This window comes from Cucumis sativus, chromosome 5 (genome assembly GCF_000004075.3).
Source record: "Cucumis sativus cultivar 9930 chromosome 5, Cucumber_9930_V3, whole genome shotgun sequence".
NCBI lineage: Eukaryota > Viridiplantae > Streptophyta > Magnoliopsida > Cucurbitales > Cucurbitaceae > Cucumis > Cucumis sativus.
Window position 1 is genome coordinate 24,290,562 of NC_026659.2, and position 18,746 is coordinate 24,309,307.

Consider the following 18,746-nt stretch of genomic DNA (forward strand, 5'->3'; position numbering starts at 1 on the left):
ACTAATAAATAAATATATATACTCACCTCCTTTTTATTCAAATATATAACCATAGCAAATTTTTTAAATTGTTTTTCTTTATTTCTTTATTTCTTTATTTTTGAACTTATTTTTGAGGTGTGACTGAGAGAGGGAAATTATAAAAAGAAAATAATAAATTTGATCTTTTTTTTTTAAACAAAAAGGAAGCAGAGGTTTTGGTCAGTGTGAAAACGACGTGCCACGGACTGTCCCGTGCGGGGATTTATGGGCCAGCCCAAACCTTAATTAACCAAAATATGGGTCGGGTCGGCCCAGTTTACTTTCCTACTTATATTATTATTTAAGTATTATTTAGGTAATTACAATTCTCACAATTTTAAGAATAACAATCAAGTATAAGATCGTCAAATAAACTCTTATATTTTATCATTGATAGATCAATATCTACAACATAATCTATTTTGATATATTTACAACTTTTTTAAATATTGTTATATATTTAATTATTTTGAATCTAATTGTTATATTTACAATTATTCCTATTACCTATTAGAGAAATTTTAAAAAATATCAAATTTTATCAAATGTTTATAACTTATATCAAATTCTATTATCAATAGTCATTGATATGCTATAGTGATAAAAACTATCATGGATAAAATCTAAAATTTTGTTATAGCTTCAAAATATTTTAATTTATTTTACTATTTTAAAAATGTCTAAACTTATGAATGTTATTAGATTGTCTTTTCAGTTAAAATTATTTTAAATGATAAATTTGCTAAAAATATTTTTAAAGCTATGTTAATAAATATTTTGATTTAGTTAGTATCACTTGAAGTTAGTTCAATTTTTTTCTTTTAAAAGGAAATTTGTTGATTTTAGTTTACATTCTTTCATACATTTAATTATTTGTCCTTATATATTTTTATAAATGTTGAATTAAAAAATAATAATAATAATTTTCATAAAAGAAAATATAATACATCAATATATGCTTCCAAAAACTCATAATGGAAAAAGCAACAAAAGCTAGTAACAGCGACTAGCTATTGCATTTTATACCTAGCTTACGTGTATCAATTTTTATTCTAAAGTTTTAATTTCATCGACAAAGACTATCATTTTAAAAAGTATTCTTCCAAAATACTTTCATACACATCGCATAAATACAAAACATATATCTATATGAAATCGATGAAACTACTATATATATATGTCTTTTCATTGTTGAGCAATTGACATCAGTTGAACTATTTTTTTTCTTTTTAAGTTTAACACAACATACGAAGTGAATGATTCAAGTTTAATGTTTTTCGATCCATGACACATATTATGTGTCAATTTGGTTATATTCATTATGGCTAACTAGACTCGAACTTGTATATAATTTTTTATTTTTTGTTCAATCTAATATTAACGAGATTTGAAAGTTTTTTTTATGTTACTATTCTAATATAAGTTAATGTTTTTTTTATAGATAAAATCAAATACAAACAAATGGATTTTTTTCTTTATTTAGTTTTGAAATAAGAGGAATGAAATTGATTGCTCCCTCCTCTAGTGATTTAAAATTTATGTGAAAAGGGAAGAGAAGCAAAACCGTTAACCCACCACTTTTGTTCTAATGATGCCTTTGACGCATTGATTAAACTTTAAACTTTACTAAAACTTTAGGTTTTTTAATTTGATATTTTCACTTTTTATTCAAATTGTCCTTTACTTGTTTTCACAACAATCCATTCTAAATTTCTAATCATATTTTTCACAAATAATTGCGTGCAAATTAATTTAGTTCTTACAATAAATAAGAAAATAGTAAACAATGCAACAAAAATTGAAAAGAATGATAAATGTCAAATAGTAAATATTGTATAGGATTGAAAGTTATTTAGTGTAACAAGAGGTGGTTATTATAGTCCTAAGTAATCTTTACCCCAAACAGCTTGTAACACACGGATAGTTCAGATCGAGATTGCACAATTGAACCTTGATCTGACTTTCTTCCTCTTTAGGTCCGATTATAAAATGGGTTAGGTTTTGAGACTCAACGGAACAAATTGACTTACACACTCATTTAGATTTATTTATTTATAATTATCATTATTTTATATTCCTCTCCTGTGCTTTTTTATAAATTGAAAAAATAAACAACTATTTAGAGGGAAAAAAATCTCCCACACTCCTCTTGAAAGTGACCCACAAACACCTTCCACTTTGTTTTTGACTCTTTTTGATATGAATCCATACCAAAAGCATCATCTTTTTCTCATTGCCATTTCAAAATTATTTCAATCTTATGATATATTATTTAAATTCTAATACATATATATACAATATTATTTTTATAACATAATGTCGGTGATTGAAACTCTTAATTGTTAGTGGTGGGAACATACAACCACTATGCAAACTAATATTGAGCAATTTTCTTTTTTGGTTATACCTTTATGATTATTATGCAAATGTCAATAAGCACCACACAAACAAATGATTGTGCAAAGATATTGCATTTGAATGTGACACTTAGGAACAATTCAACCATAAATTAATTGTATGATGGGATGATCAAGCTTAGATAAGCTCTCCAAAACCCTAGTTTTATATCAACCGATTCAATTAATTATTCACCTTCTAATGAGTATCGAATAAATTAATAGGTAGATATAGAGATCGAGTTTTTAATTAGGACATGAAAAAATAGTTAGATGTTCGCATAATATCAATTCTTCTTCTTGATAAATGACAAAAAAAAAATTAATTTACTGAAGTATTAGTAGTAATTGTAATTAAACTCTTTAACTTTTACGATTGTTAAAAAAATTGATATATTGAAAGTACGTAAACAAAACGTTCAAATTTACTATTTAGAAAATATACACCATAATAAATTAAAGCTAAAAACACAAAAATCATATATTAATTTAGAGAAATTGTAAAAAAATAGAACATTTGATAAAATATTTGCATTTCATAGAAAAATCAAGTGTAATAATTTTTTTCATTTAGTGGTTTTGTTCTATAGAGTGTAAATAGTTTGTCAAATTTTATTCTATAGTTTGTTTCTACCAACGTAAACGTGTTTGTCGAATTCTATTTAAAATATTACCACTCATCCAAAGTTCACATATACTTGAAATTCCACCTCGCACATTATTAGTGAAACCACTTTTTGTGACCTTGTAAACTTGCTTTAGATTGTGATTGCAAATCGGTTCGTGCATTATAACATTTTTTTTCTCTTTAGGTAAGAAATAATTATCTATCTTAAATCATCGACTTTTAAGATATACCCGTAGCTTTAACTTTACGTATTATTCATTCACTAATAACAATATTCCAAAAATAAAAAGGAAAACATTAATACAAACAAAATTGTTGCAATAAAGATTATAGTATAAGACTATAAGTACTTCTTTTATCCAACAATAAAGGAGACACAAATAATGAGATCCATAAATGTTTATAATAATGTATACATTCATTTCTCACAAATCATATTCCATAGACATTATATTGGTTTTGTGAATCTCGAATGAAAATGTTTCCTTTTATTCCAATGTTTGTTAAAAAATTGGTATTTTTTTTTTGTAAATTGCTTTCCTCTATTATTACAATGCACATGATTATTAAGAGAGAAAAAAACAAATTATATTGTCTTTTTGTTGTAATGTAATTAATTAGTAATTTCCATAACATGCCCAATAATTTCTTATTCAACAAATATGGTGATGAGGAGAATTAAGAGACATAGTGCATTTTAGTTTATATTGTTAATTTAGATTAATTAATGTGTAATTAGAATTAATTAGTTAATTGGCTTATTTTATGTTAAGACTATAAATGGTCAATTTAGGATTGTAATAGTTAGAAGTTTTTGGCCCTTAAGGTTCTATATAGCTATTGACTTTATTTAAAAAGCACTTTAAGATGTTTCAAAAACCCTTAAAATCACTTTTCTTTTAAACAAACCCTTCAAAAATATGTAATAAAGACACCCCCAATTTAGTAATTCTACAAATTTTATGTACAAACAATTACGACAAACTCATCCTTTATACATGTTTGATAATTACTTACTTTTTTAGATCTATTGGCTATCAATTTTTAAACATGGTTTTCATATTTCTTTAGTAAAAGAGTTGATTTATTAGTCAAATTCTAAAAATAAAGATTACTACAACATCTATATAAGATAGATGCCAAAAAGAAGGATAAAAAGAATGTTTACCGACTTAAATTTTAAAAACCACGTACCAAAATCAAATACTTATATCTTCAACTTCAATTACAACATATTCAAACAATTCAAAACTCGTGTACTACAAACATAACAAAACTTTAAAAAAGAAAACGGTCGACCCAATTCAATCCTACTCAAACACGAACACCACGTCGAAGGGGGAAAATTCATTGATTAAAAAAGGGGACCTCCATCATCAAAGTTCAAAACATATATTACATTATTTTTTCTAAAAGGATGGAAGTTGATATTTGATTATTTGGTACAACACCTCAACTATTTTCGACATTTTGTACCAATCGCCAGCCAATAGTCTCGTTGTTGTGTTTTCAATTATTGATTATCTACTCCTATCTATTTATGAAATAATCAAACATATTTATTGATGAACTAAAGAAAATATTAGATTATCAAAAATTTATTTTAGAGATTCGGATAAAGTAACATTTTAATTTTTAAATTTTCAAATTAGAATTTTATATCTATGGATGATTATTTAAATCATAGGGTTTAAATTTTGTATTTTCAGGTGATGGTTCCAAACATTTTTTAAACAAAATCACTTTCACTAAAATTTTCATCTCTCTCTTTAATTTAATTTCAGTCTCTCTTTTTATAATCTTCTCACTAAAATTTGTGTCCTTTTCTAATTTTTCTTTCTTTAAAAGTATCTTTTAATGTCTAACTTTACACCCAATCTTCTCTCTAAAGTTTGTTATCACAACTATGATTCATTTCTTTTTCTCTAACTAATATTGTCTCTTTAATCTATCTTTCTTTTGAAGTTTAACATCTCTCTCTAATTAATATTATCTTTCATATTTATTCTCTTTCCCTAATTTTCACTTAAGACATTTCTCCAACTTTTATTTGAAAAAGATTATTAGACTTCTTTTTCACATATACATACACATATACAAACAGATATATATACACACAACCAGAAAACCCATAATTTTTCATTTGTTTTAATGTTTAACTACATTAATTTCATATATATACTTGAAAATGTTATTTTAAGTACCTTTTCTTTTTCAAGAAAATATGAAACTTGGTATTAGAAATAGGCAACATGAGCCTAACCATATAATTGAGATATTGATTATTTTCCTAAAATTCAGGTATCTTACCCTACACTTAATCCACCAAAAAAAGCACATGAGAAAAATAGGTTCAAATACTTTGGACTAAGGTGTATTTGGTGTGATGTTGTAAATGTAAACAAAAGCTAAAACTTTTTTTTTCAAATTTCTTTTAGTGTATGACTAGATGATAAAAAAATGCTTCCCAACTAATTAATATTCCATCCATGAGTACTAATAAGAAAATACTTCAGTTCAAAGCATTTTTCACACCCAAAAAAGAAAAAAAAACAAATTAGGAAGCACCTTTCAAAACATGCTATAGAACATCTTTAGAACAACTTTATAGAACGGATTCGATTCCACGACATTAAGCGTTAATACGATAACTGGGAGAAAAAAATTAAAATCCAAGGCAAACTACATTTTTCACCCAAAAAAAAAAAGAAATCTAATTCAATGATAAAGCACTTTTCAAGAGTCTGAACACATGCTACAAAATTGCTTCCAATGCCACTTCTAGGCGTGAAAATTCACCAAAAGCATTCATTTAATTAGAAAAGATAACCCAGCTAATCCCCTTGTCTTATTAGATAACATTCTAAATCAAGAATTTAGAAGGTGGAGGTTATAGGGTTTTCAGTTAGGGAAATGAATTGAAATTGAAGCAAGCAAGAAATTCACCAAACTTCACAACAGTTGAATCAAACTAATCCAACAATCCAAATGATTTCAAATACCCAACTCCATCTAACCCATGTCAGCCATTGTTTTTCTCTCTTTAAACAAAGCAAAATCAGCAAAACAAGTCATAGTAAATAATCAAATTTGAGGATAATCTAACAGATGCTCCTACACATAGTACGAGATTAATGCAATAATGACTTCATAGATATATCCTCATGAATTAACAGAATAATGAAGTTAGAGGTGGAGCAGAAGAAAACAAATATTTCTCTCTATGTCTTTCATATTCATCACTGTCTCGTTTCAATAATGCATGCATGCATTCACATAGCATCAATAAATTACTACAAAAAGTAGTTCTGTAACTTCTCCTTGTCTACCTTATGCATTTCAAGCTTCAGATTCAATTAATTGAAAAATGAAACAGAAGTGAGAATTTCAACAAGTCATGTAATGAAGCATAATACACTATATTAGGATGGAACCAAGCGAGTTCAATAAAAGAGAAAGAGATCACCAGTTCTGTTTGTGGTGCTTCGTATTTTCTCTCCAACTTTTTCGAATGTTGTCCGTCGTCTTTTCCATGAGTCAGTTCTTTAAATTAAATGAATACTCAGATAATATCTATAAATGCAATCACAGACCAAAGGCTATTCTTTAGAATTCAAAGAGACAGATGAACAACCTACATAACAGAACCTGTTCGAGTAAGGTCACGACCACAGGTTACTCTAGAATGGAACAATTGAAATATCATGTTAAAAGGTGAGAATTTTCATCGAATTTCACGAAGATTAATTAGATGATGTACCTGCTGATCGAGATTTAATGATCAATTTCAAATGTAATGCATTCAAAGCAGGCAAAGATGTGTAACGTTTTGCACTCAATCCACTAAGAAACATATAATTGGAGATTTCAACAAACAAACAACTAATTCAATCTTGTCCAATGTTCAGTTTCAGCAATACTGGTGATTTTTCTAAGGAGAAGGTCTGGCCCTCAAAACTACTCAATGAGATTTATTCTCCTCCTCTTATCTGCAGAATGCACCATTCCATCTCATCTAGAGTCATTCATGTTCAGCACTAAAATCTCTTTTGAGCTTGGACATACATAGCCACACCGATCCATCATGTAGATTTATCAATATGCAAAGTGAAATTGTTTCAACCATCGGATCTTCCAGTTTTCCAATTTAGATGATAAGAGCATTCGTTGTTAAGTTTCTACTTTTGTGAGTACAACAAATAGCAGTGAACTCAAAAAGATCTTAATTCTATGACCTTCAAACGGCATTTAACCTCCGTTGTTGCCTTAAACATATTTTTACTTTGCATCACCATCATGAATAGGTTTAACTCACAGTTTTGGAAAATGCCTTATGTACTGACCTAAATCTAGATCTTAGCTAGTAACTCAAGGAAAGTTCAAAATTTGGTGTTCAATATATTGCTCTCAATCGAGAAGGTGGTGAACTATTTTAACATTCTACATCAAAGTATTTCTTCTCTAAAAAAACATTCTACATCAAGGTAAACAGTATGCTGTATGCTGCTCAAGCTGACTTTTGACTTGCGAGTCCTAGACACATGGACACTCCAAAGCCTAGTCAACCAGATCCTCACCATATAGTAAACGAAACCCACAATGATCGGAACAGATTGAATTCTTAGTATTAAATTCATGTATGAGTATGACGTAAAGATAAGTATATTACAATCCAAAACTCTTCTCAAAATCAGTTCAATATGGACCAACCCAACTTAGGTATACCTAATCAACCATCCAGCAAAACTAGAATGCAAGAAGTGGCTATTACTACGCTTACAACAATCATATTTACAAATAACCCATCAAATTGGCACTACATATCTCAAGTCTATACTTATTCAATGCAGAAAGCAAAATTTTAGTTAGTAATCCAACACTAAAACCAGGTTGTCTTCCTTAGTCTTGTATCTATAAGCAGTAAATAAAGCAAAGATGGAATAGGAATCCCCTCTCTAACGTTCTAACCTCCAAGCCAGTAATGAGTCAGCCAATGGGATAGAAAATCACATAAGAAAGGTAATAGAATAAGGTGGGTCTATTTTTTAAAGTCCCATGTGTTATCACCAATTGACTCAAATACTAAAGCTAAGGAATGGCAGTAAATTAATATTATATCATCTAACACTCCCCTCAGTTGTGAGCTTGAAATGTGTGGAAGGCTTGATGTTAAATCGCTGATTAAACCAAAAGCTTAAGGGTGTTTTAGATTAATTTTTAAGTGTTTAAGTTGTTTATAAGTGTGAAAAAAGTGTTTATAGATACTTAGAAAGTCAATCCAAACAAGTACCAAGTTGATAGGTGAAGTTAAATTCAATATTATATCATCTAACATCACAGAAGAATCTCAATATAAACTGGAGGGATTAACAAGAAACAAGTAAGCATTCATCTTGACAATGGAAGGAAAGCCCAACCACTTCAAATCCCCATCCTCCCTCCAAGTAAAAGATGAAGCACAATAAGTTGTTGAAACAACATCCATACAAGAGTAACCGATTTTGAAACCATTTGGATCAGACATGTATTAGATGACTAAATTTCCTCTTGTCTTGGCGCAATTATTTTACAAAGCCACATCGAGAATCGAGAAAGTTAACTAGCTCAGGAGAAAAACACTCGAGCAATTTTTCTACATTACAAAGGCAAAGAGTAAATGGTGTAGATAGAAATATAGAAGAAGATCAAACCTTAAAAGGTTGACAATAATACTGCACAAGGGAGCTTGGTATTAATACTGAGATCGGAAAAACAACAATTGTCTTGGCTTGATGATTCATTAGAATGAAGAGGATGATGAATAACAAGCCTGATTAAACGTATTCAAACTCTTCCTCCTTAAGATGAGCAACAAATTTGACAGGTGGACGACCTTCAACAGGAACAACAAACTCCACCTTATACGGAAGATTAGCAGAAACACGCTTCCCTTTCCAAACACGTACATAATCCTTCACCACTCCTTCCATTCCCTCAAGATTTGCATCTGGTAACTTCGCTACATGATACACCTTCAAAGGCACCTTAACCCTAACTCTAGCTCCAATCCTAGCGGCAGCCGCTTCATCAGTCTCTTCCTCCGACAATGACGTAGTCGCCGCAGAAACAGCAGTAGCTGAAGACGAAGTTCCAGAATCTGATCTAACTGGAACCTCGCTAAACAATCTTCTCCCTCTTCGAATCGAGCAGTTGAAAGGATTAACAACAAGTGACGATAGAGAACAAACGGATGAGGAAAAGGAAGATTTAACATCAGCAGTAGAGAATACCGTCATAGAACAGGCAAAACGTGCAGCCATCGACGCCGACGACGGAGCCGGTGATGGTATCACGCCGATACTGTTCGCAATACTAATCATTTCTGTGCCGCGGAAGGAGTGTTTCGCCGAAGAAGGAAATGAATATTAGTTTGAGAGTTTTTAAAATTGTTTCCTCTTCCTTCAATTTTATTTTATTAGTTTATTGCCGCTGTCCACACACACTCACACGCACACATCCTTACCTTACCTTACCAGATATTTTCCACTTCGTGAAGAGCAAATTTATTTTCTATTCTTTCTTTTGAAAAAAAAAAAGGAAAAAGGAAAAAAAATCAGAAATGATTATTATTTTTCTTATTTCCATCTTATCTGGAACAAGAGAATCTAAATGACGCCACGTGTACTTTCTTATCTCGTGAATATGTGAACGTGTGATTATCGCAATGTCGTACTCGGTTCCATCGTTACGCTACGACAAATCGTTCAAAATTAGAAAGCTATTTTCCCCACTTCAGATTTTGTGATATCTAAATCATAATCTAAGTTTATAAAATTTATTAATTTTCTTATAGTTTAGGGAAAATAGAAATCATGATCTTTTTGAGATATAATTTACCTTTTGTTTTTCTAATAAATTAAACTATGATTTGAGTAGCATTTTAGTAATTTTACTTTTGTCTCTTGATCAATTTTAGTTATTATTATCGTTATGTAAATGAGAGAGATTGGGGAACTTTATACTTGAGAAAAGAAAATGAGGGGCAAAATTGTGGTATTTTCTTAAAACTCAAGAATTTGCTAATTACAAAATTAAAAGGTTCGACATTAAATTAAATTAGACATAAAATTTAAGAATTGAAATATCAGAAACTTTTGAATTTAAAAAAGTTGAGGAATTAAATAGTTCATAGGTTAATAAACTACATATTTATATTATAGATCACATGATTAACAAGTAAAAACGTATGGGTCATAATTCATCAGATGAATAGCTGCACGATGTCAATGATTTGCCATTAATTAATGTTTTTAGGGCACAAATTAAAGCTGAAATGAAAATATTCATGTTCATACTAAAGCATTACAAGTCAACATAACTTTAAGAATAATCAACCAAAAAGCCAACTAAATAAATCATATTAACCAAACATACCTACCAAGAAATATGTCAGACTATATTTCGAACTAGCTACAAGATATTTTTAATCACAAACATTAATAGCTAATTAAGAAACTCTCACTAGGATTAATATAGACAACTAGAGAGCATTAAAAGAGAAAGAACGGGAAGGGGAGAAGGGCAGGCCAAAAGTTCACAATCACGTATATACAATATAAGTATCTCCAGAAAACTTGTGAAGAATGTAAATAGAACTAAATCAAGTCGACCGGGGCGCTGAGAGTGCAGCTTATCACGCTTGTACAATGAAAATGATATGATGGGGGTACAAAATACACAACAGGGGAATGCAAGAGGGGATAGAACTGAAGGGCAAAAAGCGACCCGTTTTCTAAACAAAAGATTTACAGAGACCTCGATTTGTTCGAAGGTAGAAGAACAGGACTGTGAGATGGGAAATGGGTAGGGAAATAATGCACAAAGATTCTCTTTTATGATATAAAGGATAGCTCCGCATGTTACACAACCACACGACGAAAAACAGGACTCAGTTAAACGGAATGTGATCATCAGTCAGTGGCACATCAAAATATTTCAGATAAGAGAGGATTACTTGGTTATACGTGATGGCCAGGAAATCGACCAATAAGTCTGCATTGTTCTGGAAGCAAAGAAGAAACGACTTGGCCAGTGAGGGGGAAGAGCTCACCATCAATGCCGCAGCCATTGTGTGTATGCTTACCAGGTTTAATCTTCACCGACTTCACCTGTATCAAGAACAAATGACGTTTTAAGTCGTGCCGCTTGGAGCCTTACCTGTGACTTTCACCCTTAAACAGAATCCTAATTGCAGCCTGGAAATGTAAGGGAAAATGGGAACTGCAGAGTAACGTACCTTAACATATTCAACGAATGGCAGGGACAGGTGCCGACCAATTTGAAGCAGCAAAAAAAATCGCAACAGCCTAAGTCGTCCACTCCCATGAACCAAAACCAAGTCAAGAGTATTGTCATCATGCTCAGATCTTGGGGCCACTACCTGAGAACTTTGAACGGTTCTACAAGCATGGTTGCAAACTATGATTCCAAGAAATTTCCCCTTCTTAGTAATCCATTTATCTTCAACCACTCGCACGGCTTGCTCTGTTGGACCTTCTTCTGCATCATTTGTTGGACCTGGCAATTCAATTGGATTTTCAACAACCCAATTAGGCTCAGTATCCCACTTCGGTTCCGCATCCCAAATCGGACCCGGATCAGACAGTGTGGAAGATATATCCTCTCTGTCATTATTTGCAGCATTGCCCCAAGAACATCTAGTGGTATCTTGTGTGGTTATCAAACCAGTCCAACCCTTGTCTGTTCTAGACTTTGACCTGGTTCTTGGCCAGTTGGGAGTAGTTGAAAAGGGTGGCGGTGGATGAATAACTTCGGGCTCTGCTGTAACATTACTCCTTCCTGATGAAAGGCGCTTGGATTTAGGATCGAGACCACGCACATACTCAGATGGTTCAGTGCTAGCACGAGTGCTACTACAAGTTGTATCCAAGTCTCCACCAGACATTCGACTAGGAGTCATTATTGAATCAATGCTCGATAAACTAGATGCCCTGGGGATGCCCTCTTTGCTCGATCTTCTCATTATATCTGTGTATAAATCTGACATGTCTACAACTTCACGTTCAGCAGAGCCTTTTCCTTCATCCTCTAACGATGCAGGAAGGTATTCAACTTCAAAACTGTACTTCGGTAAGCATAAGAATTTGAGGAAGCCAGCAACAAAGTAACGTAGAGGACCAAATCGCTTCTGATACTTTTCAGAAAGTTCCAACACTGTAACAAATGGACAAATTCACATCATTTTCTTTTACAGAACAAATCCATTCCATCATTAAGAAAGACAATAAAATTTCTTCTAAGAAAAGAAAGAGTATGGCGTCAACAAAAATTGGTCTCTAAGATACCCAGCTGAAGGCAGGCCAGCCTATTCAAAAGCCACCTGCAGCATAACAAAACCACGTACTTATCTGCTATAGTAGTGAAATGATTTTGAAGCCTCAAGTAAAATTCTTATATTAATTCTACCACTGGCTTCCAAAAATAACGAGAGAGAGGATTGCCCCAAGAGGAAGAAAAAGGTATTTCCAACAACGATGACTCAATAAAGATTACATCCAAACGAGAGAGGGATGTCAACAACAAACGATGTATATCATGCAATGCTGTATGGTAAACCATTTTTAATGTAGGAAGAATAGAATAAAAGATCATCATGGGCAAGGAAAAAGAACAACTACCATAACCACCAAAAAAAGAGGCCATCATGCACCTTACCCTTTTGTGCATTCAACGTTGGTTAAGAATAATAAACTAAAAATAAAATGAACTCCGATATCATTACTAACCATCACTGACAAATCCATAATATGAGACTGTCAACCCAAAATGGATAACACCTGATTTGATCCACTCAACAGCAAAAACATCGGTTGCAGTAAGGCCACCCTACGGATAAAAAAAATCACCACAGCAAGAGTGAGAAATATAGTTAATAAGTAATAAATCTAATCTTGAAACAACCAAAATGAGGGCATAATGTTTCCCATGTGAGTTTAAAAAAAGTTGGGTAGTAGGTGCAGACATGGTGATTGGCTCTGCTTCCACACAAGCATGAATCTAGCAATAACATCATATTCACTGTTGGTTATGAGAATTATTCATAAGTTGATATAAGAGGTGAGTTCATATTACATCCCACATAAGTATATCCTCAATTCCGTTTTGGCCAGGAACAGTAAATGTAAATCTTGATATTACCATTGCAATTACAGATTTTAATTAGAAAAGTAAATACAAAGAATATCAAGTAGTTAGAGCATATAAATCTTATAAACACCAAATATAGACAAATACTGCATTGTAATTAGGTTCCATGTCATGAAAGCCTTTTCTTTTATCTAAAGGAATACAGTAACAAAAAGTGCAAGAAATCTATTTGTTCATGGTGTAACTTCTTTTATTTTTGAAACAAGATTATTTACAGTACAACTTTTTTTCTTTTGGAGAAATATCGACTTTAATTGAAAATAATGAAAAAATCCAAGGACATACAGAAAAACCAAACGCACAAAAAAGGGAATCCCACTAAAGAAAGGGAATCCAACTATACACAATTGTGTCTAACGAATTATTACAAAAAGGCTTCGAAACAGAAGTCCAGAAGGAAATGTGGAATCTAACAAGAGACCAAATATCATTATAGGATCCCTCTCCACCCCTCTAAACACTTAATAAACATCCTAAGTTAACCATAAAAAGTTTTCACCTTCACAATAGCCATTGCAGCAGAAATTGGATCTCTAACACCAAGAACAGTCCAAACTAACGAGTTATCGGAACCTGCAGGAATTATTCCAATTGGAATAGAAATTCCTTCCTTCTGGTTGTCTCTACTCAATAGACCATTCAAAACCTGCATAATCACCAAGGTTGAGATGATTGGTATTTCTTAATATACCACTTAAGAAATAGGTAAAATTACAAATAGTCTCTTTGTTTATTCCATCCTTCAACTTTCAAAATTATAAATTTAGTCCCTAAGCTTTCGATTTTAGTCTAAGGATCTACTCAACACTACACACAAAATTCAAAATTTAGGATTTCATTTCAAAGTTTTATCTAATAGAACAATTAATTTCTTAAAAAAAAATGAATTTTCCAAGGACCTATTAGATACAAAATTGAAAATTTAAGAACTTATTAGACTCAAAACCACACAATTACACATACTAAGAGCCCCAACAATTGTTCATACCCAAAGCATGAGAAAAGAAAATAGATGTGGCTAACCTCATTAATAATCCCATCACCTCCAACACAAATAATTCCTGAAAATTGAAAGGTGGATTCATTATTTAAAAAAGGAAAGATGATAGCATGAATACATAATCCAGAAATAACATTTGTTTATCATAATAGAGCACATCAAATGGCAATACCATCAGGGCAACTGCTTATGTCAACACTAGATGCTAGCTTCCTAGCATGGCCTGCAGATGTCGTTTTAACCACCTCCAATTTGAACCCTGCAAGCTGTTAAGTTTTTGCAATAAATAAATAAATACATAAGCTCGCATCTGATAGTGAACCGTTCAAATCCGTGTTAAAATTCACCCCCAAGACAGAAATGATCCAAATTTTCAACTTCATTCAAGAGTACAAATGTCAACTTCCATCATGAGTTTGCATTAAATCAGTAAATCTTGATACAAAATGGCATTAAGAACGTTATACTCCATGGTCATTTTTTGGGAATTAGCTGGAGGAAAAATCTAGTTGAATGGAAACAAAGTGCATGCTATACGAACTTTAGTGCATGGGTAAATCATACCTTAAATATTGGTTCAACAATTCCATGAAAAACTTTAGTTGACCGACCCCGTCCAGAGCGTGGATTTAATATCACAAGCATCTTTGGTGGATTCTTGCATTTGAAAAGTAATTCAGGAGGTGTGTCAACCGGAATTAGTTCTGAAGATGCCTGCTTCTTTGATGAGAGTAAGGGGTGAGGCAAACAGTTTACATAGCAGTGCTGATCTGCAAAACCACCAACCCATTGAACTGCCTCTTCAATGCTAGAAGCCAAAAAGCGAAAATTTTTCTGCTTTCTCCTGGCCTTCATAAAACAAGAAAGACCACATGGACCTTTATGTAGTGGATAGGAATGAACTGTAAAATGCCTGAGACCAACATTGTACGAGACCTGTCATAGTATCATTAATTCATCAATACGTCTAACAGAAAATCTTGGACCTTGTGTTTTGGTGAGATGTAAAGAAAAGCTTACTGAAATAACATCCTCCAGACGTAGCATGTGAGAACCCCATACCAAGGCCGTGCTAGTAAGTTTAGCATCAAAACCTTCTTGATCAGCTACGCCAGTATCATCAGAAGTATTCTTGTCTGAATTCTTTCTCTTATCCAAAACCAGCTTACCCGATAATACCGTATAACCCAATAAATCCGATTTTTCATCTCCTCCACCTATGTCAATCCTGTGCTCAAAGCTCTTCGGCTTGTCGCGATCGTCACTGGAAGTCATGGTGAACTTGGGGATAGAGGAATTAATCTCACTCCCTCTCCTGGAAGAAGACTTAGCCTTGCTGCGCTTCTCAGGGAAAACTATGGGCGAGGAGTGTTGTCCGCCAGTTGCTATTTGCGAGCACAACCCCAATCGCCTAATAGACTTTTGAGGCGTTGTCAGCCTCAAAGACGAAGAAGAAATATCGTTTTCATTACTGTTCCTAGAAAGACCTTCACTCTGCTGCATAGCTATACAATTCCGCCCGAATATATGAACAGACAAACACCGCGAGAAACACGCACATCCAAGCCCCGCACTCAATGTCCTCTGTACACGAAGGATGAGTACGAGACGAAAGATGGGGGAAGTAATTTTTCGGTTCAAATGAACAACAAATGAGCTGTAAATGACGATCCAACTCTCCTAATTCCCAACTGAACTAACAATCTGTCATTCATTCATTCAAACAATAAAAGCTCACAATTACCTACGCAATTGCGTGAAAGATCGGATCAGCCAACAAGTGCACGCAATTCAAAATTCTAGGGAATACAACAAAATGGTCTTCAATTCAACAATTAAACGACGAATCAAAGAAGAAAAAAAAATTATCGAAAATTCAGAACGAATTTTGATGAAGGGTGCTTGAAAAAAAACCTAGGGAGCTCTAATTCAGATCTTAAGCTAGTCGAATCTGAGAAAAATAACAGCGGCCAAATTTGGATTAAACAAGCCTACCAATTTGAGTTCATGGCCGCCGTAGATCCTTGCTCCACAGATTGGTTTCCTGACCCAGAATCGAAGAGGTTCCCCACTCAAACCTAAAGCCTCTGTCATTCGAAGCTCGGTATGAAAAATAATATTTGCTTTAATGGCGAGGAACCTTCACTTTGTGTTCCATTCTTTATTATTATTATTATTATTATTATTTTCCTTTTTCTTTTTTAATATTTAAGAAATCCCCCCTCGTGCTCAGTTTAGTGGAATAGTTGGTGGAGAAAAATAAAAATTGGATAAACATCCTCACAAAGCTTCCAAATATGATTCCTTTTTTGGGTTAAATTATATCATTGTTTTTGTCTCATAAAGATAAAGAAAAGGAAATATATTAAAAGTTTATTCATCATAAAACTTGAGATTTTACTTTATTTCGTGAATATTTTTAATGTTTTGTTATTTTAATTTTTAAAAAATTGACATAGTTAAAAAAAAAACTTAAATTTATTCCATACCCTTTATCGATTTTTGTAAATAGTTTTCGTATTTTGCTATTTTGATTTTTTTCAAGAACGCTTGCAAAAATTGTAAAAAATAATTTACAATAATAAAACTTATGTCATTCTAAATTTTAGATGTAGCAAATTTAAAGGTCGATAACTCTTTAATAGTTTTATGATAGTCGTTTAATATCATCAATTATAGTATGTAAAAATAGGTGTTATGAACTTTAATGCACGCAAAGTTAGACCGTGAATTTAGTGTAGTGATGCTTGAAATTGTTTGAAATAATTTTGTAAAGGCTTTTGTTATTAGATTTATGGACGAAAAAAATTGTATTTGTTTGTGTCAACAAACCTAAATAAATTTATGAGGGCCCAACAAAATTGTAAAGAAAGACAAAACGAGGTAGATGATAACATTTATATAATCTATGTGTTTTTATTTTATTTAATGAATGTATAGACTTGTTGACATAAGTTTATAAAAGATAAATCTTAAAAAATATAACATTCGAACAAATATTCAAATTTTATAGAAAAATTAAAAATAAATTACACTAGTTTGTCGAAACTTTATACTTTTGAAAAAAAAATCTTTATAAACACTATTTTATTTATGGTTGTGATGTGAAAAATTCTACGACGGTTGTTTTAAAATAAACTTCAAAACATTATGTTTAAGATAAAACCAACCTTGCAAAATTTATTTTAAAACAAACTTTGAGCTACACAAAACTCAAGAGTACTGTTTATGAGTATTATTTTTAATAATGCAACCTCTCTGGCTCTTTTGTAAATTAAATTATCGGTTTTTAAGTTTAAAGGTTAGTATCGATTAGTGCTTAGATTTGAAAGTCCATGACAGCTATCAATTTCGGTCTCAAACTGAACAAAAATTATTGAATATCGGCAAAAGTACTAACATTATATTTTTAATGTAAAAACGTTGATAAAAATACGATTACCATATATTAAATCATATCATCAATACTATCTTTTAAGATAAGGATTAAGTGCATTATACTTTCGCAAAAGTTCAGAAACGAAAAGTAATTTTCTAATAAAACGAAAACAAGATAAGGTTAGATGGAATCAATGGACCAAATATTTCACTTAAGGATGATTTAAGGAATCTATTTGTTATAATATAATATAAATTTAGGATGCAATTGTTTTTATGATATTTAAATTGTAGTTCATACTTGGAAGCATAACCGTAAAACTCGTTTTCTTTATTTTTGTATGCATGTCATTATTTTTCCTACGAGGATAATGATGGTGACATCATAAAATAAGATATTGAAGAAAATTACAATTTTAGTAAAATATTTATGACGTGGGGGTAAATAAGTCATTTTACATAGTCAATGGACATATGTTACAAGTGTGTTCAAACGAGAGTGTAAAAGGGTTGAGTTAGCCGATTGACTTAAATATACTTTTTTGGATCGATCTGAATAAGATGTTCAACTCAATTCACCGATTGGATTGTTGGGTTATTTATTTTTGTTTAAGTATATTATTTATTAATTTAAAATACTTAAATTTGTGTACAAACACGTTTTAATAACTAAAATTTCATATAGTTCAAATGAAACTGAGATGTTCGATATAAAAATTTGAATGTATCTATCATGAAGTTAAAAATATAATAATATGTAAGAATTACAATATTTGTAAGTTGCAGTATATATTTTAATCATATATAGAAATTTGGGATTGGGTTGGATCAATTGTATTTGTAAAATTGTAACGAACCCAATCTAACTTTAAAAAGACATATTGTATTTGGAAAAAAATACAGATGTCGGTTAAGTTAAACTCATGTTGGCTAAAAAAATATCTTATTTTATAAAAACCAAACAAATAAGGGATTGAATATAAATATAGTAAAGTATCACAGTTTATAAACGATTGAGTGTAACAAATTAGGCGGTAAGGGTGAACATGATAGATAGAAAATAAGAGCCAATCGATCGATTCAAAGATGGATGGTGGGAGATAAGAAGTGGTTTGGT

General features: G+C 31.6%; 2 protein-coding genes across 2 annotated transcripts; both read right to left on the reverse strand.

Annotated features, from left to right (window-relative positions):
* Nucleotides 1-8,497: 8,497 nt before the first annotated feature.
* LOC101211444 (ferredoxin-thioredoxin reductase, variable chain) lies at nt 8,498-9,533 on the reverse strand. Its single transcript, XM_004147044.3, has one exon. The coding sequence runs from the start codon at nt 9,402-9,404 to the stop codon at nt 8,859-8,861; it is 546 nt and encodes a 181-aa protein (XP_004147092.1). The 5' UTR covers nt 9,405-9,533; the 3' UTR covers nt 8,498-8,858.
* A 1,071-nt stretch (nt 9,534-10,604) lies between these two features.
* On the reverse strand, nt 10,605-16,391 carry LOC101210700 (sphingoid long-chain bases kinase 1). Its single transcript, XM_011657210.2, has 8 exons — nt 15,272-16,391; nt 14,816-15,187; nt 14,424-14,517; nt 14,275-14,312; nt 13,751-13,897; nt 12,831-12,930; nt 11,321-12,258; nt 10,605-11,192 (listed from the first exon to the last, which is right to left on the reverse strand). The coding sequence occupies exons 1-8, from the start codon at nt 15,752-15,754 to the stop codon at nt 11,043-11,045; spliced, it is 2,322 nt and encodes a 773-aa protein (XP_011655512.1). The 5' UTR covers nt 15,755-16,391; the 3' UTR covers nt 10,605-11,042.
* Nucleotides 16,392-18,746: the final 2,355 nt, after the last annotated feature.